This window comes from Odocoileus virginianus, chromosome 27, assembly GCF_023699985.2.
Source record: "Odocoileus virginianus isolate 20LAN1187 ecotype Illinois chromosome 27, Ovbor_1.2, whole genome shotgun sequence".
Lineage (NCBI taxonomy): Eukaryota > Metazoa > Chordata > Mammalia > Artiodactyla > Cervidae > Odocoileus > Odocoileus virginianus.
Window position 1 is genome coordinate 20,889,107 of NC_069700.1, and position 25,164 is coordinate 20,914,270.

At 45.5% G+C, this 25,164-nt stretch overlaps 1 protein-coding gene across 10 annotated transcripts in view; it reads right to left on the reverse strand.

Annotated features, from left to right (window-relative positions):
* Window positions 1–612: 612 nt before the first annotated feature.
* Window positions 613–25,164, reverse strand: part of TFAP2B (transcription factor AP-2 beta) — a 30,932-nt gene continuing 6,380 nt past the window's right edge. For 4 of the 10 annotated variants that reach the window (XM_020885406.2, XM_020885409.2, XM_070456322.1 and 1 more), the window contains 6 exons: window positions 20,846–20,906; window positions 13,157–13,376; window positions 11,484–11,602; window positions 9,201–9,342; window positions 6,089–6,348; window positions 613–804 (listed from right to left, as the gene is read on the reverse strand). In XM_020885406.2, the coding sequence (XP_020741065.2) occupies window positions 671–804; window positions 6,089–6,348; window positions 9,201–9,342; window positions 11,484–11,602; window positions 13,157–13,376; window positions 20,846–20,906 (936 nt within the window). In that variant the 3' untranslated portion in view covers window positions 613–670. Of the gene's footprint in view, window positions 805–1,842; window positions 6,349–9,200; window positions 9,343–11,483; window positions 11,603–13,156; window positions 13,377–20,845; window positions 20,907–25,164 lie in introns of those variants that run through there. The other 6 variants (XM_020885415.2, XM_020885414.2, XM_070456324.1 and 3 more) reach the window with 4 other exon arrangements.

Consider the following 25,164-nt stretch of genomic DNA (forward strand, 5'->3'; position numbering starts at 1 on the left):
AATGCCGGCGGGGGAGCAGGCTGACTTCTGGGGCGCTGGAAGCCTCGCACCCGGGCTGGTTGTCTCCAGACAGGCAGGGGCGGCAGAGATACCTCCTTCAAGGTTACCCAGGCCCCCCGCAGGGCCTGGTAAACACCAGTTTCCCGCCTTTCCTTACTACTTCCGCGGCCTGGTTAAGGCAGTAACAAAAGCACCGGCGGAGGAGCTGTAACTAGCAGCCCAGGGCCATTTTTGTTAGGCAAGGCTCTTTGGCTACCTACCTCTTTCCTTCCCTTTCTTCTAGTTCTTTCCACACATTCAGGCCCCCCAGGACCTTGAGTTTTGCCTAGTAAAGGTGACTGTCTTTTGGTGGTGGGAAGAGAGGATGATTTGGAATTTACCTATGGAATAATAGATGGCTGGTCTGTTTCTCCAGAGCTGGAGAAACCCTTCAGTAGGTAAGTTTGCGGTAGGATATGGAAATTACTCATCACTGCCTTTGTGTAATCCCAGTGGTAACCAACCCTTCGCTGGCCAAGAAAGCAAAAGAAAACGAAACTCAATACATTTGAGCCAGAGACAAAGGCATATACCTAATTTCTTTCTAGATAAATGCACTGCAGGCCCTCTTAATCACTTCTGTTTTTTTTTTAATTCCTTCTATTTTCCTTCTCTTTCTTGATTCAGGCATTTATAGTTCTAGCCATGATAATCCCCCTTTTTTAGTTAGTAAGGAAGCCAAGAAGTGGAAAAATCTCACAGAAAGCAGATTCCATTGTCCCTTCTGTCTTTCCCTATAGGGGAGTCCAAGTGGGATTGAGTCACCTGAAAAACAGAAAATTGATATAGAAGGCATATTATTAATTACCTGAGTTTTAATTACCCAAGTACCAACTATATGTGAAGCACTCTCCTAATCTGGGTTTACCAGTTATCTAGATTTAACTTTGCTAGTTATCCTTAAATATATATACATGTTGCTGTTCCTGCTTTTTATAATTAAACCTAGACAATGTTGGAAAGGAACTTTAAAGACTTTGAGGTCCAGAGAGAAACAGTGACTGGTCCGAAGTGTGTAACAGCTTGGACAAATTTACTTTCCTAGCCTCAGGGAAGACACCAAGCCTTGGGATGAAATACAGATTGAGAAGATGTTTGATAACTGCAGCCCATTAGGGTTGGGCTGTAGCCCATTAACCCAAATGAGAAATGCTCTGGCTTCTCGGGGCATCCTCTGATCCTAAGGTAGGAAGCCTGTTTCCTCCTCTAGTCAAGGGAGCTTTTCCTCATTTGTTTACAGAGGGCCTTGTACTGCTGGTGAGGTCAGGGTGGGGTTCAGTCCTGAAATGAGCCAGTTAACTCCTCCAGATCCCAAGGTGTAAAGCACACGGGCCCTGGTCTGGTGGGCTACTCTCTTGCACCATCTCCTTCAAAGAACATCATGCCAGAATGCCATCTCACTAGCAACAAAAGGGGAGCACCTTCTTTAACTTGGACCCAGAGATCCATAGTGCCTGGGACACAGAGTCTTTTAGTTATCTAGGAAGTAAGTAATTTGACAACCTCATTTTTTAAAAGGGCAGAATAAGCCAAGAGATGCAACTAACATGAGCTTTTATTCCAAATTCAGTGAGAAACAGGAGAGAATAGTGTCAATTTGGAATTTTAAAAAGTCAAAAACATCTTCTAGTGAAAACAAAAGTGTCCATTTTTCTGAGAAGCAAAATTTATTGTATTTATTGTAAGGAAAACACTGCCTGTGTTTATATGATGGAGTGGGGGACAAAAAGGAAACCTCCTTGGCTGTAGTCTGTCTGTAGAATTAAACAGTATGTTCAAGAAACTGAAGATGAAAACACAACAAAAACACAACAATCTTTTTATTTATGTAAATCAGATCAACACTGGACAATAAACCAATTTCTACCCATTACCATAACAGCTTGTCTATAAAGAACAGAAAAATTCAGAGAGGATTCTACCTAGGGTCAAGCGGTTTTTTTTTTTTTTTTCTTTTTACCACCCATTCACAGAGGTATAGATTCACAGATAAATAATCCCAAACTACTTGCTCGCCATATTTACACATTCCCATTAAATTAAGCATAAATAAATATATACAAACTTAACATGGATACCCTCCAGAGCTCTTCTCCTGAAGAGTCAATAGATTGATATTTCTCGATTGTGTGTCAAAAACAATGTTAGAGACCAACTCAACAGAGGAGTCGATTTTGGCATTTCAAGAATAGTGTTCATTCTACTTTTTAAAAGAAAACAAAACGAATTTTGTTATTTTTTTTTAACCCTATAATTTAACATACATCGGCACAGGAGGGCAAACACTGTTTGGGCTCTTGAGGCAACATCAGATGGTTTAAGGTTATTTCCTTTCCACATAATGTATTATGCATACAGAATATCAGATGTGATGACAAGTTGTCTATAAACACGCTAAGTAGGAATGAGTTGCCCTTTTAGGTAAGGCTTTGTACCAGAGGAACAGCGTGTAGATAAGTTGGGGGTTTCAGGTTTTCCATTCGAACAAAGTTTTCATAGGATCTAAAATAATTGCTTGAGAGAAAGTGGTTTCCTTGGCCAAAGAAAATAAAACAGCCATGTCTTTGAAACTTTTAAAGTGGAGAAAGCTAAGGATGCGGTGCCAGAGAGAAGGAAAGAAAATGCAAGCTAACTGCGAGGGAGAAAGTGACCTTCCCAGTTGTGGAGAGAAGTTAATGATCACTTGGATGATGAAATCCTCACCTAGAACAGCCCTTCTTTTCTCTTTCTCCCAAGAGAGCCACCATACATATAAGAGGAGGCAGGATTGGACAGAGGATGGTCAGAAGACCTTTGGAACCTCCGAAGGAACTTACAGAGTGGGAAGTGTGAAGGCAGCGCTGCCATATTCTGACTCTTCCTTCCTACCTTTTAGCTCTTACTTTGGGACCGGGCACTTAAGAGGTTTGGATACAGTGTCTTAACAGGGTAGGGGTGCAGGGGAGAGCTGCGACTCACCTGTTTAGTTTGAAAACAAGGCTCAAAGGGGCTTGTTTTAAACGTTTTCCTTGACTTAAAAGGCAAACTCTTGCGTTAATCCCACTGTTTATTGATTTATGGGCCCAAGGAAACCAAATCTTTTAATAACTCAATTATCAGATAAACGTAGCGGGCCTAACGAAAGCAAGGGGGCGGGAGTCATACATGAAAGGAGAAATGAGGGCGGGAAAGGGGGCAGCGGGCTCTATCCACGTGTGGGGGGGTGGGTTGGGAGGTTGCAGGGAAGGGATGCCAAGGGCTCTCTTCAGCCCGGGCGGGAGGAACGCTCACAGAGAGGGGCGAAGGGCGACGGAAGAGGCTGCGCAGCCCAGTAAGACACTTCCTACCCAAGACCCGCCTTTAGGAGCCTGAGGGTGGAGAGTTTTCGTCCTGGCAAAGGCGGGGGAAGCTTCCAATCCCCTGGACATTTCTAGGCCACTCGCCCTCGGGGAGCAGGCGCCCCGGGCGGCCGCTGGCAGCTAGGGGCTCGGGCAGCACTGAGACCCCTCTAGCCTGCAGCCCGCGGGGCGCCGCCCCATTACCTACAGGAGCACCGGGCTTTCTCGGTCGCCTTAGCCCTTAGGGTGAGACCGAGAGCGGGAAGGGCCCGCGCGGCCCGCGGCCCCTCCAGCGGCTGATTCTATGTCCTCAACACGACTGGGCGCGAGTGGCCCCCACGCTCTCGGGACCTGCACAGTAAGAGCAAGGCGCATCCATCGCGTCTCTCGCACGTCACACGCGTGGGGCGCGTTGCCCTGCAAGGAAAGGAGACGATGGTTTTCAGTGCGGTTTCTCCTTTCTGCCTTTGGCAATCAGAATACGTCTTATGCAAGCGGCCAGGCCTTCGGACAAAGGCGCAGGCTTCTAAGCTAGGAAGAGATGGTCCATCTACACGCTCCCGGCCTTTGTACTCTTATCAACTCATCTATGGCTGGGCCCTGCACATCCAGAGGTCCTCAAAGGAGCTGACAGTGGATGGGCTGGGGTCTGACATCAACCATTGCTTGGGCCCTCCTGGGGACCTGAAACCAGGTCCCTAACTCCCTCCCCCATAAACATGTCAGCACAAAACTTTCAGCAGGTCCCTAAGTCCCACCCTTCAACCTTCCCTCTCCCCAGGCCAAGGCCCCAGGGGCACCGGCCTAAGAGTCCCAGTGGGTCCTAACTGTAAATCCTGCAGAACAGACCTCTGGAGCTTTATCTTCAAGAGATGCTGCAAAGGTCCTAATGCCTACTTTGTTTAAAGAGATGAGTTCATTCACACTCTATTTTAGAGATCTCACCCACTTATACTCCTGGGGATTTCCCACTGCTTTGGGGATGGTGGGAACAATGGATTTCAGATCTTATTTCATGATAATGCTCAGGTGAAGCCCAAGAAAGGAGCTGGGCTGCCAGAAGTGAGAGATATTAAGTGCATGAGACTTTATCCACTGGGAATAGCCCCAGTGTATCCAGACGGTAACATTCAAAGCTGAAATACATCTCCTTTCACTTTGCATTATTTTACCATTATTGTCAAAACAAGTGCATGTCTGTTGGGGTGGGGGAAGGCCCCGTTTATAAAGCATCTTGTAAGAAAGCAATTGCTGCTGAAACATGGGAGCTTGCACCACCCTTCTTCCCAGGACCACTCAACCACTCGCAAAGCTGCTGCTTTTCCCGAAATTACCAAAGAGCCCAAGGAAATGGAATCCATTTTAAAGGCGAGTCAATAATGTTAAAATATTGGGCTCCAAGAAGCCTTACTCCTCTCCCCTAAAATTCATTTAGCAGCTTCCCACTCCTCCGGAATTCTGTGTTGAGGTATCTGTTAACAACTAGACTGAAAGCTGCTTCAACCTCTTATTGGCCACTTTCTAAATTATTCCCTTTGAGCTTCTTTAAAGAAGTGCACCTGCAGAATTCTGACACACAGGCTTTGATTAAAAAGGGATCGGATTTTTTTTTTTCTCTGTACCTTATAGATTGTGTAGGAAGCCCAAGTCCTCTTTGAAGAAGCTCATAAACCATGCGGGCAAAGCTTTGGAAAACAGAAGAGAATGAAATGGTACATACCCCTCCGAAGGAATTACATACTAATCAACGTATTCATATTGTGTTTTGGTTTTACTATTGTTCTTAATATTGGTAGATGACAAATAGGATAACAAATGCAAGATGCTCTGTAGGCAGATGCCGGCAAGGCTGGGAACTAGTAAGGTTTCTGAAAGCAACTGATGATGAGTCTGAATCAACTTATTGGTCCGGATTTTCCTCGGCCGCGGGAGCCTCCGCTCGGCCAGCCGGCCCCAGAGCTGCAGCCACCGCCTGCGTCCCCGAGGGCCCCCCGCCCCGCCCGCCCTCGCCCTCCCTAATTATGCAAACGGCCCGGGAGTTGGGGCGCCGGTGAGTTAAGGACGCGGGGCGGGGGCAACGAGGGGACCGCAGTCACCGCGCCTGAGGGTTAACCACACGCCTTTTCATCCCGGTAGATTCCCGTGACAGCCAGAGGGAGGAAGGGCAACGTAGAAAAGGGTGGCTGGGAGAGGGGTGAGGTAAGGGGGAAAGGCGGGGACTGCCAGTTTCCTAAAAATATATTAAAAATTTAAAAAGTTCGTGCGTCTCAGTCAACCAGCTCTCAAAGCACTGACACCGACAAGGTTTCTCCGATTTTCTTCCAATAAGTTAGCGTTTTCTCATGTTTAGTCTTATGTTTATTTTCCAAAGGGGGAAAAAAAATCATGTTTTTATTATTATTATCAGTATTACTAAGCTCGAAAGAACCGAAGTGGAAAATCCGGACGGTGGTCTCCAAGTGTATCTTGAAATAGACACTGAGAACCGATACTGTTGCTCCGTGGTACGCCTCAGTTTTGTTTTTTTTTTTTAAGTTATTTAGTTTTGTTTTTTAAAATTTTGATTGTATGTGTATCTACCTAATATAATTCTTCCAAAGCCAATCCAATATTTTTAAAGCTAAAATTAAAATTTGTTTCTGTTTTCCTTTTGTATTTAAAACATCTTTCCTTTTTTTTTTTTTAAATTTTTCATTTCCTGTGTTTCTCCTCCTTGTCGCCAGTTTTACTACCTGGGCCTTCCCCAGACGTGTGCCTGTTAGTGGTGGTGTTGTTCAAGAACATCTTGTCCATGCCTTTGAGCGCCTCGGTGAGATAGTTCTGCAGGGCCGTGAGCGCGGCGCAAATGGCCGGGGCGCCGAAGCCATGCGTGATGAGGCTGAAGTGCGTGAGGCAACTCTGGATCCCCGGCTCCAGGATGGGGCTGGGCCGGCTGTTCCCGATCGGAGTCCGGTCCTGAGCCAGCAGATCCGTAAATTCTTTACAAAGTTGCCTGCAAATGGGGCAGGAGAGGAACAACAACCACAATAACAAACAAACAAACACCACCCTCAGCGTCGCTGTCATTGGCATTAGAAAGGAGACGCTCACACAAGCCCAGAGGCGCCCGGTCACCGGAGAGCCGGGAAGCGAGGCTAATGTGGGCGATTCCGCTCTGTTTCCTTTCCCAGCGCTCGGCCTTCTCGAGCAGCTGGGACTGGAAGGAAAGCGGGGGTGGGGAGGTTAGGCACCCCTTCCATCCCAAAGCCTGGCCTTTTTGGCAGCCCTCTACCCTGCCCATTCCCCCACCCCACTCCTTCATTATGCAGGAAACTGCATAAACCCCGCTTTGGGAAAATCGCTAGGCTTTTAGCATTTGATTTGGAATATTCAGTCATTTTTAGCTCTTACCTGACAGTTCTTTTTAAAGCCCTTTCCCCCTCCTCTCTCCTGCCTCTCCAACCTCTTGGCGATCAGGCTCAGAAAGCCCAGAAAGATTTAGGGCCCTGGGCCACAAGCCTGTCCGTCTCACAGAAGCAGATTGCTGGAGCTGTGCATGGCCCAGGGCAAGCAACTGTTTATTCCAGGAGAGAATGCTGATTCCATTCAAAGCAAAAAGCTGTTTACCTGCAGTATTTGAGAAGGGAGGTATTCCCACCACCACCATCTCCCCCCTTTTCCCCTTTCTTTTAAAGTGTAGGCTACAGAAGATCTTTGTACAACAGGATTGTTGTCCATATAAAAGGAGTCCCACACTGTTTAAATAAAACCTAAAAGTAGATGGTTCAGACTCCAGGGAGGGAAGATTTTTATTTGTTGAAGGTTTTTAATTCCTCAAGGCACCCAAATCTTCCAGCCTTAGAAATCTTGCATGCTTAACTACGGGCTGAACTTACTTGAGAAATTTTTAATATAGGAGATGGACAAAAGGCCATCTCCTGGAAGGCCCAAGGGCTTGGTTCACCGTGGTCAGAGGCATGGCATCCCAAAGGTCATAGCCTTTCACAGACTGGCAGGCTAACAGAAGACCACCTGGTCTCCAGGGTGGTAAGAAAAGAAAAACTACAGAACTCCAATCCCAGGCCTCCCTGGGACGGTCTGACACTTGGGGACGCCTGGCCTGGCCAACAGATAAATAAGGCCATTGCCTGGAGGCTCATGTGAGTGACTCTGGGGCACCTATTCCAAGGGGATTACTCCCAGGAGAAGTAACAGCCAAAGGAGACGAAAAACACCTCCTCCCCCACCTGCAACAGCCAGAAAAGGGTTTTGGTTTTAAGACTGATGGGTAGAAGACACTACCAGGCATGTGCTCGCTCACTGGTTCCTCTGTTCAAAATGCAGGCATACATCATCCCAACCAGGAAGAAACAGGTAACAGTTTTGACCTAAATAGGGCAGTTTCTTAAGTCAGAGGTTCCTCAGAATCACCTGTAGGGTTCAAACAAACACATCCAGGCCTCCAGCCTCACCCTCACCCTCCCCGAATGGGTTCCCATTCAGGGAGCCTGGGGCTAGGTCCACGAATAATTATCTTGGAAATGCTCCCCAGACGATTCTGATGCTCACCTCACGTTAAGAAATGCTGGCCTAAGAGAAGCCACAAGCACTCCTCAGGGAAACCACAGAGTTGTTTGTGGAATCCTGTTATCTAATTTATCCAGTTTGGCTTTATTTTTTCCCCAAAGTACCTTTACTCTTTTATAAAGCACCAACAGTTCCCCTGCCACTAGCCACCAAGGGCAAGAGGTGGGAGGGCAATTTACTGACAAAGATCTATTATATTGCTAGTTAGTACATCAAGGAAAACCTTCTAAAAAGAGGTGGGTGCCAGGTTTTGATCGTTGGAAGGGATGGTTAAAGGCTTTCCTGAAGTTTGTACTCATTACCAAAGTGCCAAAAAGGAAATTCTGAACTGCGGAGAACAAATGCTTAGAGTCAAACATTTTAAATCTTCAAAGCCCAAACTGGGGTCTGTAAGCAATTAAAGTTCTGGGACATTAATATTTTTTGACCCTGCGGAAAGGGGCAATCAAATTCCAATCACGTCTCAAAAACATCTGGACAAATTTGAGCAAATGATTTTTCAGCCTTCCATATATTTCTTTAAATTACGCTGTCAACGGAACAAACCGCGTCCTGGAGCACTAAATAAATGAGCGCCGCTGCTTGGGCCGCGCCTGCGAGAGAAACGTGCGGGTGCACGCCGCGCCGCCCACTGAAGCCCTGAGCCGGCCATAAAACACCAGCAATATGACATCGAAGCCAAAGACAGGAGTAAATCAAATAAATAGAAAACCCACTGTAAAAGTTCAAATGAGCTCTAGACCTAAATTTAGCCAGAGATTTACTAGTTTCCCCTCTGGAGTTGTAGTAAATTCTACGTCTGTGGAAGATGCCAAACAGCAACGTTGGAAAGAGAGTAATTAGAGCTGGGGGTAGAGATGGGTGCACGTGGGTGACATACAGACTCCCTGAGCTAGCACACGTGGCTGCGTGGGGAGGATGGGAAGATGCCAACCTGGGCAGAAACAAGCATCCAGGCATGCAGGAAAGAACTGGAATAAGGCCCCACCCCGAAAAGGTCTGCCTGTCATCCCCAGGGCTGGGGATGTGACTTGTTAAGCAGCCTGGATTCCGATTAATAAAGCCATCCTTCTCAGAATCTAGGAAACAGAGAAGGCTGACACAAACACACAGCCCATAATCAACGCTGAGGGGTGGGCACGCGCAGGGGGCGGAGCTGGGAGGGCTCCCTACCAGCAATCCACCGGCTTTCCGCCACTGAGCTGGGAGCTCCCACCGCCTCCTCCCTAGCGAGGTGGCTGCGCAGGTTGGGAGTAGGGACGAGTTTAGGACACTCACTTGGTGGCCAGCAGCATATTCTTCCGGGAGTGCAGGTCACTGGGGTCCGTGTGCTGCCGGTTCAAATATTCAGAAACAGCTTTGGCGGGAAACTCCGTTTCGCAAATATACCCAAAATCCCGAGCTAAATGAACAGCTTCTCCTGAGAAGACAGGCGCAGAGGAAATAATCAGCACCCAAGACCAGCCCAAGACCAGGAGCTGTTCCCTGATCTATTGTTACTGTTCACAAAACAGGTCAACTCTTGGGGGCAGTAGCGAAGGTGGGACAGACGCCCAAATGAACATGGTTCTCAGGCCATGATTAAAGTAGATGGAACAAACTTTGTTCCTGCTGCTCCTTCCAGCCTCCCCCTGATCACACTTCCAGTCAAATCCTAGCTAGGCATCCCCTGAATAGTTTCGGGTCTCCCACACCCCAGCCCTGGAAAGGTGGGCCACTTTCGGGAGCCACCTTGCAATTGCACCTAGACAGTGAACTGAACATTCAAGCCAGATCTGCCCCCTGCCCCCTTTTAAGCATCTAACATGTTAACACCTGCTTTAAAGAAAATGTAAGTCTTCCTAACTTGTTTATCTTCCTATAATAACTAATATATATACAAATATAGATCCCTGTGTGCCTATGTCCACATATATTAAAGAGTATGTAAATCATATATGGATCAGTGTCTATCCAGCAATGAAATATTTATTCTCCTTGTCAGTTTCCTGCTAGTTAGGTTTCAGGTTTCTCCTCTTCAGAGGTTCCTGCCATCATGTTCCTAGTTAAGGACTTTCTACTGCACAAAAGATGACACAGCAGCTATAGAAAACCTGGACAGCTGAGAGACTCCTCAGTTTATGTGGAAACCCCTTTCGAATAAAGCATTATTACCCTTTAAAAACATAGCCTTAGGGGTTCAAGGGAAGATCTTAACGTAAAAAAGAGATATGCTGAATTATCCCACAGCCACATTATTTGTAAGGAGCATGACTACTTTTAATCATCATTAGCATAGTAACCAAACACTTCCGGCTTACAGCAACTCGTAACACTGAAAACTGCCAATGGAATATTGGCATTTCAGTGGGTTTTCCAGTTCCTTTCCTTTTCCACCCAAATCCCTGTCTTGGGCTGAAATTACCTTGACTGCTTTTCACAATGAAGATTGTGATTTTAGCAATACGCTAAAGGGCAAAAAGTAAAGCCCCCAGGCTAAGAGGTAACCACTAATAAGTGTGGTCTGAAAATTTGGTCACCTCTGCCTCTAGAGGGTAAGTTTGGGCCAGGCAACTTTGCCTGAAAGATGGCAAAGTGCAATGCCTGTCAATGTGATGACTTTATGGTTGCTGACTAAATATTCTAAGATCCCCTCTCCAAAAGCTAACTCCCCGAAGCAGTGTCATAATATCATATCCATAAAAATAGAAGAAAAAACCAAAACCTACATGTTAGACTCTAGAGAAAATTCTACAACTTCCTCTATTAGGCCCTTCTGGCTGTATTTCCTGCGCCTTCCACAACCCACAAATTCAAATGCAGATCCACTTGTTCTAGACTCTGGAGAAGATCCTCTTTATTACATACCATAAATATCATCTCCAATCCCAAAATGATGAGCAAGTTAGAATGTGCTTGTTATAAGTATGGGCCTTTAAATTTACAACCAAAGATCATACATGATTCCCCTCCATGTTTCCTAACTCCCCCCTCCCATTCCCCTCATCCCCAACCCATATTTCTCCTAGGTCTCTGGTCTTATGAAGCTCTATTTCAATAAATCCCAGGTAATCAGTGGGAGATAGGGGCCCTGGAAGTGGCATGAGTTTTAAAATAACCATTAGAGAAAAAAAATAAAATAAAATAACCATTAGAGGTCATGAATGCAACAATTTCACAAATCAACAGTGTATTTACTACTACTGATGATTCAGAGGTAAAATTTGGGAAGGAGAAGGGATATAGAGGGGATTACTGGTTATAGAGTTATTCTTGAGTTTGTATAGAGGTTGTTTCAGGTACCATGTCCTCCACCTGGAGGCACCTGCACTGGCTTGGAAGCCAGACCTGAGCACTCTCCAGAGCTCAGGGACCCTCGCACACATCCCTTGGCCTCTGGACAATTGCTACTCCCTCTAAGTAAAAAGACCTTTGAACTTTTCAAGCAAACGCTTGACATCCAACTCATAAGGGCACAACAATTGCAATGATTTCCAGTTAATCATGAAACGTGTAAAATGTCAGCCTTCAGCCAACAGTTAAACTCTGCCACTTCGTGAAATGGCCACTCGTCTTGCTTACCTTCCACCAGGGAGGTGAGTAACGTGACATTTGCTGCTTTGCGTCTGCCCGCGGGTAAATTCAAACCGATTTTTTCTAGCCTTTCTCGCAAAGATCTCCCCCCATTTTTCGATTTGGCTCTGAAATTGCAAGAATTAACATTCTGATTAACCTCAGAGTGTTCCTGAAACAAAGTTTAGATTTAGCAATCTAAAGCCCAGTGGAGCTTGAAGAGGTTTTAACTTGAGGTTAGCACTTTTTTTTTTTCTTCCTTTTGGTTATTTGCTGATAGTTTGCTGAGGTTTGCTTAATTTCTGCAATAGAGAGCATTAAAAAAAATTGTGTCATTTTCTTCTATCTCATGAGAATAAAAAATGACACCAGATGGGAATAATTAGGGTGTAAGTTGTGGGTCCAGAGAAGGTAGAGCTGCACGTGCCCAAGCCCAGCTCCTTCCTGGTCATGGAGCCAGAGAGGTGAGCCGGGGCAAGTACAACCTTGCCGAAAGACGAAAGACGAGAAGAACTGGGTGGTTCAGAAAGGAGAAGGCTCAGCCTGAAACAGGTGGGCTTTGAGAGTAAGAGGTCAAGAGTCACAATAAAATGGAGTTGGGTTAAAAGGGGAAGGAAGACTGAAACATGAAACTAATGATGATGTTAGCAATAATAATAACAACAGTAAAACTAGCACCAGAGGAGTTTAGTTACATGATAAGCACTTTATATTGATCATCTCACTTAATGTCATAGTAAGTTCCATACACACACACCCTCAATTCCTAGGGGTGATTGAAAGAAACTTCTACACTGTAGAGCTCAAAGGACTCATGTGAAACTGAACTACAAAGTAGAGCAGAGCAAAAGGACTCAAAGTGAAAAAAGTCTGTGGGTCACACCCTTACTTCTTCCCAATGATCCCCCTTTATGTGCTAAGGTCTGGGCAAAAATATAAGAAAAAACCTACTCTGACTTCTCTTCCTGTGCTGTTCACCCGGCCACTTTTAGGGAAGAAGGGGAGTTTCAACTCCCAAGATAGGCTAACTTAAAAAGTTCATGTCATGCAGTGTCACACCTTCATATCGGAGGCACTAACCAAAGAGCTCAGGTGTTGGCAGGGACTTTTGGGGAGGCTTTGAATCTTAAGATAAAAGTCAACTCTTCCCCCAGTTTCCACAAGGAGTCTATGGATTGTCTTTCTCCAACACTGGGGAGCATATGAAAGGCCCTAAGGAATACCTGTCTATACTTCTAAAATCGTGTCATTGTTATTTTTGGTAGTGGTACTGAGGAAAGGAAGTCACACAAGTCTAGAACAAAGTTTTTCAAACTGCGGGGCACAATGCATTAGTGGGACAGGATCAACTTAGTCGGCCGCCAAGTGCACTTTAAAATAAGAGATCAGAGAACATTGCAGGTGAGAAGGGGGTTGCTCCATGATACTCCTGTTTTAGGTAAGTGTGTGAAGAGTTTGGGTCCCACTCAAGGTAGAGAATGCCCCGAAGGGTCCTGGGAGTGGAAAGAGGGGCGCCGGGTACACGGTGGGGAAAGTGGAAGGTCCCCAGGCCGGCAAGGCGGGCGGGAGGGCGAGGCGGCAGGAGCTGGGCGGGGAGCACGTGGCGGCGGCGGCTGTAAGCTACAGGATTCGGTTGCTAGGCAACCGCGCGGCATTAAAAAGTGGTTGGGGTGGTGGGTTACCTTCTGAGGACGCCGCCGAGGAGAGACGCATTGAGGCATTCGGGGGGCGACAGCCGTCTCTGAACTTCTCCCACAGTTACTTTGTATTTTGAAGTTGAACTAAGCAGAGACAAACGGCCGGGGACCGAGCAAAACACCTCGCCGGTGTTGACGGACATGCCTCCTAAGAAGCCATCTTTATTCATCATCAGAGAAGTCACAGATTTGGGAGGGACAGGAACTGGAGAGAGAGAGAAAAAATATGCCATAAAGGTGACCGGGTTTCGATGCCAGTGACGGCCGATAGAATGAATGTGTCGCTGCCTGCGCAGGGGCGAGGCCACAGGCCAGGCGCCAAGAGGAAAGCTGCAGGAGGAAGTGTTTGTTCCCATGGTTCCGCGGTGCGTTCAGAGCACTGTGTACAAACAAAATGCAAAAGCCATCACCTCTGGAAACTTACCCCAAGTGTGTGGACATGTGAGAGTGGCTTGCCACAGTCCCGCTCACTACACAAATCAGGAAAAGCATGCAACCCAGAGTTTGGATTGTGCTGTGAAGCCAGACAAATCCATCACGTGTTGGCTGTGTGACCTTAGACATCTCAGTAAACCTCTCTGAATCTTAACGTCCTCGTCTGTCTCCTGATAATCACATTTGGTGCTGAAGCCTGAAGGCAATGCTCCCTATCAGTGATATAAAATAGTAATACCAATGGTCTGGTCTTTATGGGAACCCTTCCCTCCTCTCCTATTTGATACAAATCTATGATCATCACTGACAAAGATCAGGATGGTGAGCCACATCAGTCACTCTGCCCAAGAACAGCCAAGTAATAATACCATTAAACTGGGGCAGTTGGGCCCAAAAGAGCTGCTCATTTCTCTGCAGTGGATCCCATTCTTTGCTATATCCTAACAACAGATTCATTTAGAAATGAACCCAAATGCTCCTCTCCAGTGAAAGCAATTCCGCAGTGACATGAATTTTGTTTACAAATTAACGTAAAGCACCCAGCTGGTGATTGTTTGGAGCAGTTATGATTTACAACAGGTGCCCTGATCAATCAACCAATCACTCTAATTCATGTGAGCGGCGGTCTTGCCTTGCCCCAGTTGTTTCATTTCGGCAAGTAATTGATAACAAACCGCACTCAAGGTATGTTTTATGCAGAAGTTAATAAGAGCTGACAGCTGGTTGCCACTGCTACCCAGGCGCATTCAGTCTCTCCAGCCTGTATTTCTGTTTAATTGTGTTTCAGCGTCATCTGCACCTTAGGAAGAGGCGGGGCTCGGTAGAACCAGAGGCTGGGAGCCAGGAACAGTGAACGGTCAGCTTCCCAGTTCCCTGGCAGTCTCCCTCCCTTGGACTTCTACATGGCTGATGCCCGTTTTCTTTCTGCAGGCCCCTGGGCAGGAGACTCTCCCTGCTGGCTTGCCCTAAACCTTAGCTTCTTCCATGGGGGTCTGAAGCCCCTCAAGCACCTCTCCAGTGATCACCAGGCCAGGGGACTTATTGAAACATGCAATGTTTCTGGCATGAAAAAGGATGCTTCCATTCTTCCTTTTTAATAAAGACTCTGTCTCACTCTATAATCCTGGTTAGAGAAAGATACGCTTTTTCTTCTCTCTGGAACCTAGAACCCCACACGTCAAGCAAGTTATATAACCTCCCTTGACTAAAACAGACTAACCGCCCTGAGTGTTCTCGAAACAGCTTATTCTCTCTACCACAGATCCCAGCATTCAGACCTTCATGATATTTTAGAGACTCCTAAACGGTAGGTCTCAAATCTTCTATTTCCTATAAATTGCATTTGGCTCTTTACAAATGCCTGTAGAAAGGTCTTTCTGAGGAAAGTGGACAGGGAGACAAGCATTGCCTTTTTTCTACTTCTTAGTAGACATTTTAGAGTTTCTGATCTGTCTATATAGTCTCTCCCAGAGCTGAATGAATGATGTCAGGTAACCAAGTGAATATTCTGCACTGTCACAGTGGTGGGGCAGTTACAAAGTGGGGTTTCTTCTTTCTGATTCCCTTCATCACAATCAGTGAAGTGCTTCCCATTTGAGAGCGAACCAATGCAAATTCGAAGAGTATTAATTAAATGTGAGTAAAATACGGATTTAAAGTCACTTAAAAAACAATGATTGGGGTGGGAACACCCTATCATTTAATTCTCTTACACAATATCCACATCTATTTCAATATGCCTTTTTTGTTCACTGCTGTCCTGATTTCTGTATTTCAGATTCATATGCAGGCACTATAAGCAAACAATGTATGATCATGGTAACCTTGGAAAAACTTTTTTGCAAAATACAGATGGCCCTTTGTAGTTTTAATATGGTATGAACTATAGAAATAAGTTGTATAAAAAGCCTCGTCTTCGATATTCAGCAAAATTTAAAAATTTAAATCCTACTGTATTTAGAAAGATAATTTAAACAGAACCCCCCCATCCCCCATGGCCAAGCAACTTGAAAATAGTAAGTTAATTCCTATTTACCATACTGGATAACCGAATATCTGCTGAGAACTGGAATTTTGCCTGCTTTTCACAGTCCCAGGTGCCAAATCTCTTGAAAAGCCAGGCCTTTTGAGACATTTTATAGCCTGCCCTCAATTTCACTATTGTTAATTGCCTGATTTACCTGACAAGAGCAATTTCCTTTTTGCATATACATTATCATCTAAATATCACCCACCCAGGCAGCATCCCTCAGCACTCTGCTGTCTAGAGGGAGAAGGAATTGGGGAGTGGTGATGTTTCTTCACTCCCCTTCTCCCCCCACCCCAGCTCAACAAGACTTTGAGCAGACGCACTTCAGGTTATATTTCTATTTTTGAATTTCAGTATCAATCTTGTTCATACCCTCCACTCTCTCATCTTCAGGTGCTAAACGCTGGCCTCTGAATGGTCTCCTAAACTATACTCTGCACATGCCTTGTCTCACACTCTTCTAAGTCCAGCCTACTGTTAGCATCTACCTTCCCCTCCATTCTCACACCTGCTTTCCTCAGCTGATTAACCCCATATTTTATTCTCTTTGTCTTTTCCCTTCTGCTTTCCTCCAGCTTATCAATAAACCCAGGGAGCAACAGGGCCCGGTTGATTTGTTAGTAATTATGAGCACACTGCTCCTGCTCACGGAACCCAGAGATGACTAAGATAGGTTTAAAGCGACAGCAGGAAATGGTAAGGAAATGGAGCATAGCAAAACTCAGCGTGAAGCTTTCAGTTCTTTACATGTTTACAATTTTCTGTGCATACATTAAAACTGGGTGGGATTTTTTTTCCCTCTTCAGTTCTCAGTTGGATAGCGTGGCCAACTTCTGGATGTAACACCCACAAAACTTGCCCCCCTCCCTTTTAACTTGCATTACATGGGGGCAGAAGAACAGAGGTTTAAAAATCGATCAATATTTCATTACAGAGACTGGAGTTTAATTTGAGAGAGTGGAAGGAAAACCGATTGGAGAAAATCTTATTCATTAGTGAATGCTATAGAGCCAAAGTGTTAATAAGCCAGCGTTTCATCTTTACTCTTTACACTTAAGTATGAAATCACAGCTCTGATATCTTTGTGTTTGACTGGAGGCAGGTTTTCTGTGGTTCTGATCTGTTGGTGGGAGAGAAGGAAGAAATGAACCCATCTAATGGACTGAAGCCTAAGTCCCTCTGAAAGGTGCTCAGACTCAAATATGGAAACTATACCCGGAAGCAGCAAGAGGTGGAGCATTGCTTGAAATAATTACTTCTCACCAGCAGATCACCCTTTTCCTCATACTTAGATTGTTTCTTATCTACCTGGGGGCTAAATGTTATTCCATATGTATATAAGAGCATGTGTATAAACATGAGCACTGAAATCCTAAAGAAAAAACATAAAAAGGCTTCGCACAGAGAAAGCCAGAACATAAGGAAACTACGAACATCCTGTGTTATGGGCATCCTTTGGGGCAAAGCCTAAGAGGCTGGAAACTGAGTTGGATCCCATCATCTGACTCGGGTGTGTGGGACCTGGAGAAGTCATTTGTCTTCTCTTCACCTCAGTTTCCTCACTGGAGGGTGGGGGTGGGAGTTGGAGAAGAGTGTCTAACCCTTCCAGCTTTGAGATTCTATGAACTCTGATTACCCCCTGTGTGGCTGGAATGTAGCTGAGAGCCTCTAGTTGAATAAAGGCTGATGGGGACCCAAGTCAGCTCTGCAAATGCGAACCTCTCCCTTTGAGAGGAAACTCATAGCCTTCTCAGAGGTTCTGACAGACTCTGGGTGCTTTGACCTCCTAGGTCAGAAGGGGGAGTCTCAACAGAACCCCTTGTAATTGAAATTGGCAATTCCTCTATCTCCCCTCCATACCCAGAGAAAATCCACAGCAGTCGAAGTGTTTATGTGGGGAAGGGGCCAGAACTAACGGGAAAAAAGTGGGAGAGAACCAAGAAGTTGAACTGAAACTAACCAAACAGGATATCCCTAAGACCAGTGAAAACGCCTCATCGTCACAGCACTTGGACCTTGGACTCCAGCCACGCCAGTCATTCCAAGATATCCCAGCATCTTTTTCTGCTGTCTAAGATGTCCAGTCGATTGCATATTGGCCTCTAATTGCACCAAAAACTTTTTCTGAAAGCCTAGGTGAGTCTTCTTTAGATTAAGCTGGTAGGAGAGTGGCAGTGATCATTTATAGGAGCTGGGCACCATCCCACCCCCTGCCCGGCCCAGATTCCTAATCTTAATGGAACTGAGAGTTAAGAATGATTTTTTAATGTCTCGTTGGATTTTTAGACTGTTAATGTACCGAATCCTTCTCATTATTACTTTATTGATTGCTCATTGACCAGCCCCCTTCAAATCGTATTAACCACCCTCTGCCGGTTTAGATTAGGAGAGTTTAAAAAGCACCTTTCATTACTCCCCCCGCCCCCAACTCCTGCGATGGAGTTGAGACTCGCTGGCTTAATGGGAGCTCTAATGGGGCAGCTAAGAGGAGAGGGGCCCCAGTCCCTGCCGATTGCATTAATAGCTCAAAGGGGGCCAATACAGAAAATTAGCCGTAAACGAGCTCTGGAGATCTTCAAATGAAAGAGCCATTTATCACGTTGGCTACCTTCACTCCACTCGTTTGCTCTCTCTACTGGGAACAACTCATTTCCTCTTAACTAAATTACTTCAGAAATGTCAGCTAAGCCCAGATAGCAAACGTAACAAGAGAGCTAGCCTACAATCAATGGGGCGATATCAACACGGGCACAAAACTGGACAGGGTTAAATTTTAGGACGGAGACCTTGCAGAATTAGAGAGACACATGCAGACACATAGAGATATATATCCTTTATGTCTAAGTCCTCTCCCTTAAATACACACAGAAGCACAGAAGCCTAAACCTGGGCAAGTTGCTGCCACTTTATTAATAAGGCAGACCTTTAAAAATCTCTCTAAAAGCCCATTAGAAAACAAATAAAGCAACCAAGTCCCTTGCCAGTTGTTGAAATTTAGAATATTTCGTCCAGGAAACGTTCTCACCTCCTCTGTTATGAAATTAATCTCTTCCTCATAAAGGTGGGGGAGGGGCAAAGACGGGAGACCAGAGGGCAGGGACAGAGCTAATGAATGAATCCGTAACCTTATTTTAAGTGGTTCGTAGTGATCTAGAAAAGTAAATCAAGCACTTACTCCACTTTTGCCCATGGCTCTCTAAAGATAAAAATATAATATTAGGATCTTTTCGTCATGTAATAAAGCAAATACCTGAAATATTAAATAATGGACTTGACCTCACACTTCATATTCATACCACACTCCTTAAATCAATAGAATGACTGGGGTGCCACTTAGATGTGTTAGGCTGTGCATTTTTAAAAATGTCTGCGGGGGGCATAAAAAGTAGTCCATGTTTCCAAAACCAGAAACTGCCACGTTAGTCAAAATTCTCCTTTTCTTATTCCTGGAGATCCTCAAATATACATACATATTCACATTTCACGGACAAACATACACAAGCCCTGAAACCAAAGCATCCCACATCTAAGAATATTTTCAGCTCCATTTTTGTTAGGCAAGTTAAGTTCCAAATATTTTTATTGGCCTGACTATTAATAATATTTCTGATTGGTCATCAGTTGGGCATGCCCCACCACCAGCCCCGATGCTGTTTCAGCCCCCATAGAGACCTCTGAGCTAAGGGGTTCAAGCTTTCCATGAAAAGGGACGGAAACTAGAAAAGAAACCAAGAAAGCCAATGAAGAAGCGCCTCTCCTCCTCCCCATACTATCCACCCGCTTCATCCCATCAACCAGCAATTAACCAGAAGAGAAGACCCAGGAGGGAATGGTGAAAGTGAGCTGTCAGTGCACTTGCAAATCCAAGCGCAAGCCCAAATGTCCCAGCAAACCCACACCCTGGCATTAAAAACCCGAAATGATACTATCTAAGGAAGAGTCGGAGACATTTGGAGGAACACTTAGATACTTTTACCCCAAACCCTACTAGTCTTCTTCAGGATATTACATTTCAAAAGCCAAATGGCATCATTTCAAGTACAGCCTCCCCTCCCCGCCTCCCACCTCTCAAAGTGACTTTTTCTGCTTTTGTAAGAGCAGAAAATTGAGCACACCTCATCCTGCTTGCAATCCTTCCTTCACAACCGTCCTACTCTACCGGCTTGACTCTGCATTACTTTTCAAACCATCCTTTTCCTTTTTATTGTTTTTGTGAATGTCATCTGGCTGAAATGAATCAGAAGTGACTGCAGCTAGGAATTGTTGACACCAAACAGAAGGACAGGCCTTCTCCAGCATTGATAAAAAAAGGGTTACAGTAGTTAAAACTGTAGCTCCAAATACCGGTTCTTGCGATAATTAAAGATTGCACTGTTTACACATTCAAGCTCCTAAATTTGTGGCATGTGAGTGACATTCGGGCCTTTTGGCAGCCACACTAATCGCCAAGCATTCTCTCAGTGACTGTCAGAGAAGAGGGGGGAAAAATTAAGCAGCTGCAATACGCCCGAAATGAGTTATTGTAATTACATTTAATTAGTTTAATTAGTTAATTATTTTGCTTACAGCTGTACAAGAGACTGCAAACATTTGTTAATATCACATGCCCTTTAACAGTATGGGGTGATTCCACAGTCACACTAAATCATGAATGCATATGTAGGAAGATTGAGAAATGTTCAGAGGCCAGCTCAGCTTCTCAGGAAGAGCATATTTAGCGACACATTTGGCACAGTTAAAAAAAAAAAAATCTGAAGAAACAACTCGTAAAACACAGAGAACTGGGAACAAAATTACCACCCCAAAATACAAAAGCAAGGAGAGAAGGAGCTGCCCCAATGGCATAGGGTTTGGCTCAACAAACTCCAGTTATCAATGAAATAATTAGCTCATGTTTTTGAAAGCAGTGTTTCCCAACCATACATAATGGTAGTTCAATTATTTATGATGTATCTAGGATTGCTAGCGAATGTACTGTGAGAAAAATGGCAATGGTCTCTGTCTCTCTCATCAGGGTTTCTGCCTTCAGTCCCCCACCCCCATCCCTTCTTCCCAACAGGCATTTTCATCCAGATAGCCACTGTCCTATGATTGTGAACAAACACTGGTGTCTTATAAAACAATGAAGTCCTTAAAAGTGAAAATGCATCATAAAGACATGAATGCACAGGAAAACTTTGCTTACTTTGGGGGGGAGGGAGAGTCCATACCTTTTTTTATGACAGACTGGTCCAATAGATTCATGCCGCTGTTATTGGCATCTTCAACTGACTGTGAATATAAAAACATCACTATTCAAATCGACTGGATATTAAAGAATCACACACATAAATCATGTCATTCCAAACTGGAGTTTCTGTTATTTCCATTTATATTAATTCACAAAGGGAGGTTTTATTATTATTATTATTATTACCTCCAAATGGACACAGAAATGAAATTCACCCAAATTATAAATTCTTCCAATGAAAGAAGAGGAAAGAGGAAACTGTGAGAGGCATCTGGGATGCAGGATTGGTTTAGTGATTATATTAAACATAGATATTACATAGACACATAAACTTATATTATTCGCTCTTATGAATTGTGAAAATTTGGCAGCCACTGAAGGATTTCCACCAATATTAGTCAGAGCTATGTCTGTTTTCTGTGCTATCCCAGTGCATCTTAACCCCAGAGTCATTTTACAAATACATAATAGTTTACATTATAGGATTTTAATTAAAGTCTGAGCAATTTGGAATGGAATGCAAACAGCAACACATAGGAACACGTTTGCAGGCGATCAGGACCGCACACCCACCGCAGTTCACACACATCTCAGTGCTGTATGAGCTTCCTGCTGCAGAACAGTCCCTCGGAGGGACCTGCACAATCTACTCCCCCTGCCACTGCTGCTGCCCAGCAAGAAGCACACCTGTTAGGAAGGCAGTAACTACAGACATGCACACTCACGCGCGCGCACACACACACACACAGGATCTCCCGGTGAGCAGCACCTGGGTCATGGCAAAGAACAGTCTTGCCAGTTGCATTCCAGAGAAGGAAAATTTCGACCCTAGATGTTGGCTGCACTTCAGAGGGGAAATGGCTCTTAGAATGATATTCTTGCTGTCAAGATGCACTAGGCTTCTCGCTGTGCATCCCAGGGCATCCAAAAGCAGTAGATTCCCACCTTCTACTCCCCAGTGAAAATCAGTGTTAGCTTTTCCTGCAATGTCCAGCCACTTTCCTTGATCCTTACAAACCTAAATTTGGACCAATCTGTCACCCTCTCTACAGAGGAGTAAAAAGCAAAGGGCTTGAGAGGGAGGTTGTGTTTAGACAGCACCTCCCACCCACTCAAGCTGCATCCCCAGACAGGGCGTGTGTTCATCACAAGGAAGAGACTGTCTACCCCAAACAAGCAGCACATTAGAAACGAGATGATCTAATCACGGAGGGGGCATGTTAATTTGTTTCTTTTCGTTTTTAATAGCCACTCTTCTGTTCTCAGAAAGATGAGGAAAATTGTTATTCCCCATAAGAACCATTTTCCATGTTGCAACATGCCATCTCCATCTTAAGAAACAGTAAAAACAAAAAGCTTTAAAGAAAAAAATGCTTCATGTAACTTGTTCTCAACTCCCAGGAGACCCCACCACGCACACCGGGCGCGCACACACAAGATTCACGCTTTTCTGTGCTCACGTGTCTACAGCGGCGACGTGTCCACGCAGGACAGAAATATTCGCCTGTGTCTGTGGGCGGGCAGACCAGCGATCTTACGGGCCGGGACCGTGCGCCCCCACACCTCACCCTCACGTCGGTACGTAAATATGTATATACGCCTCATCAGCGACGTGGGGTATTTGTGGTAGTTAATGAGAAGGCTCTTGTCTGATTTTCTATCTAATTACGGCCGCCTGCTGGGTTTTTGTACAGGATATTCACGCAGCATGCTGGCGCTTAATCGTCACAGGGAGGATCGTAAAGATTTAATTAGGACTGCATGCGGAAGCTCGGAAAAACAACTCAGACTCGTAATTACTAGACTTCTTTAGTTAAAAGTGATACCAGGGGTTGCTTTAAGACAGTCGGGTGTGTTTGAGTGTGTGTGTGTGTGTGTGTGTGTGTGTGTGTGAAGGGCTTTGACTTAACATCCTCATATGATTGCACTCAGGTAGGAGAGGTGATGAGAGGTTAGAGAGCAAAGACCAGAAGAAGGAAAGAGGTGTTCACAGCAACTGAACAAACTCCAAACTAAGTATCATCTGCAGCTCTCTTTCTTTCTGATGCTGTTTTTCTGAGTTTTTAACACTGTCCCCACTCCCTGCGTGCCTGCCCGTGCGCGGGTGCGCGCGAGTGCGCGCGCGCGCGCACACACACACACACACACACACACACACAATGGGTGAAATGTAGCGTACCAGAACCCAAACAGCGATTTGCTGGTTTAATAGCCCCTGTGAGTAAATTGAAATAGAAATTGACAGGGTTTTATAGTTTCATTTAAAAAATATTAGAAGCATTTGGTTAATTAGCTCTTCTCCTTTGCTTCTCTCGCGATCGGGGCGGTGGCCCCGCGTGTGTGTCTAGGTCACACAACATCTTGCCCCGACCCTGGGCCAGGTGAGGACCCTTGGCTGAGAGGCCACTCCCCCCTCCTTGGCCTGGTAGCTCCCTGGTATCTGCCGGATCGCGGCTGGGCTGACAGAGAGATCCGGGACACACACTAGGCCCCTGAGATGGAACAAGTGACTGGGGTCCAGGCGGAGGCACCTCTGGTCCCTTTTTACAGATGGGGGGAGGGGGGCGCAGCCCACCCATACCGCAGAGGCAGGAAATGGGAAACGCTGAAGCCGCCAGCCGCTCCTGCCACACAGTCCCCTGCACTCCTGATCCCTAACTCAGAAGTGGAGCCTCCGGGATGGAACAGAGGAGGCGCAGCCTCTGGATTCAGGGGTCTCATCTTTGGTCCATCTCCTCCCCTGTCTGTCTTTGTCACCTGCCCCGTGTCTCATCAAGCACACCTGTCATCGCGTGGGAGACAGAGATCCTCCCTTTTTCCTGGGAAGGCGCCGGGTCAATTCCTCCTGACCCCTGGCACCAAGAGTCGACCCTGAGAAAGTCTCACGGGCCTCCCCACCTCGGCAGGGGGCCTGCTGAGATGCTTCCGGGGGAGGGACGGGGAGAGATGGGGTGGGCGGGAGCAACCGGGGCCCCGGGCCTGCGCTTTCTCTGCCCTGGGCTCTCTCCACCTCCCAGGTCGGAGCTCCGGCTGCAACTTCGACAAGGGTGTTCTCCCGAACGCACACCGACCTGGCCCTGTTTTACTCTCGCCTCTTGCATCTGACCAAACCCTCCAAAGTTCTCACAATTCTGTCTTAAAAATACAATAAAATGACTAAAGGCAAAGAAATCTGCTCCCTCTTTGGGGGCAGTCTCTGGGTTTAGTAGCCTGAACCACCCCGCCTGCAGAGTGGTAGGGACACAGCCAATGTAGCGTTGCCAACAGCAATGCTGATGAGTTGATCCACTTTCATTATCTAGCACTTTGAACCGTACCCACAAAGGTTAATTTAAAAACTTTTCCCCCCAGACAAGTATTACCCCAACGCATTAAACACACACACACACACACACACACACACACACACTACTGAATATTTCCTTTCTATATGATATTCTGAAATGAGCAATATCTCCAAGACAGAAACAGTTAAACTCGCTTAAATCAACAAAACTACCACTTATGACTTTGGGTAAATCCAGCCACAACTCAGGTGATTCCACTATTTCTGGAAATACTAAATAACTACATTTCCCTTAAATCAGTAAACCATCATAGACAAGACACAGACAGCATTTAATGCTATCACCACATTTTAACTATTCAAAATACATTTTCTTCAGCAAGTTAAAGAGAAAGGACTCATGCATCCTTTCTCTTTCCCATTTCATGTTCCTTCGCTTTAGAGGTATGTCTATAAGGATGCGTAATATAGACAACCATGCCAATGAGACTGAAGAATCACTTGAAAACCTTTCAACCATATTTGTCTTTTCTAGAGACTATTTAAATTAAAGAGCAAAAGGAGACCTGCTCAGAATCACCCAGACAGTTTTCAGAAATCATTTCCTTGATGTTTCTTTGTTTAATCTAACCAAGTATTCTCCACCAAATCAGGCTCCATTGTGTAGGTTGCAGATGGGATAGTGGTGGGGTGGGGGAGTGTTTGGAGTCTTTTGTTTTAAGAAACAAACATGTGATGCCTCTTCAACTGGTGACAAGGGGGGAGAAGAGGGTACTAGCAGAAAGAAGGACTGGGGAAGGACCTGGAGAATGTTGCCCCACTGCCGTTTCATGGTCCAAACCGGGAAAAGAACCTCCAAAATGGTATGTGTCCTCATGAACCCCCAAACAGAATTATGACTTTCTGGGTCTCTCCCCATAAATCTTCCATTGCTCAGATGCTGCCTCTGGAGCTCAGTTCTCTTGGAAAAGGGCTCTACAGCTTATGGGACATTCAAAGTAAGACCTGGCTTG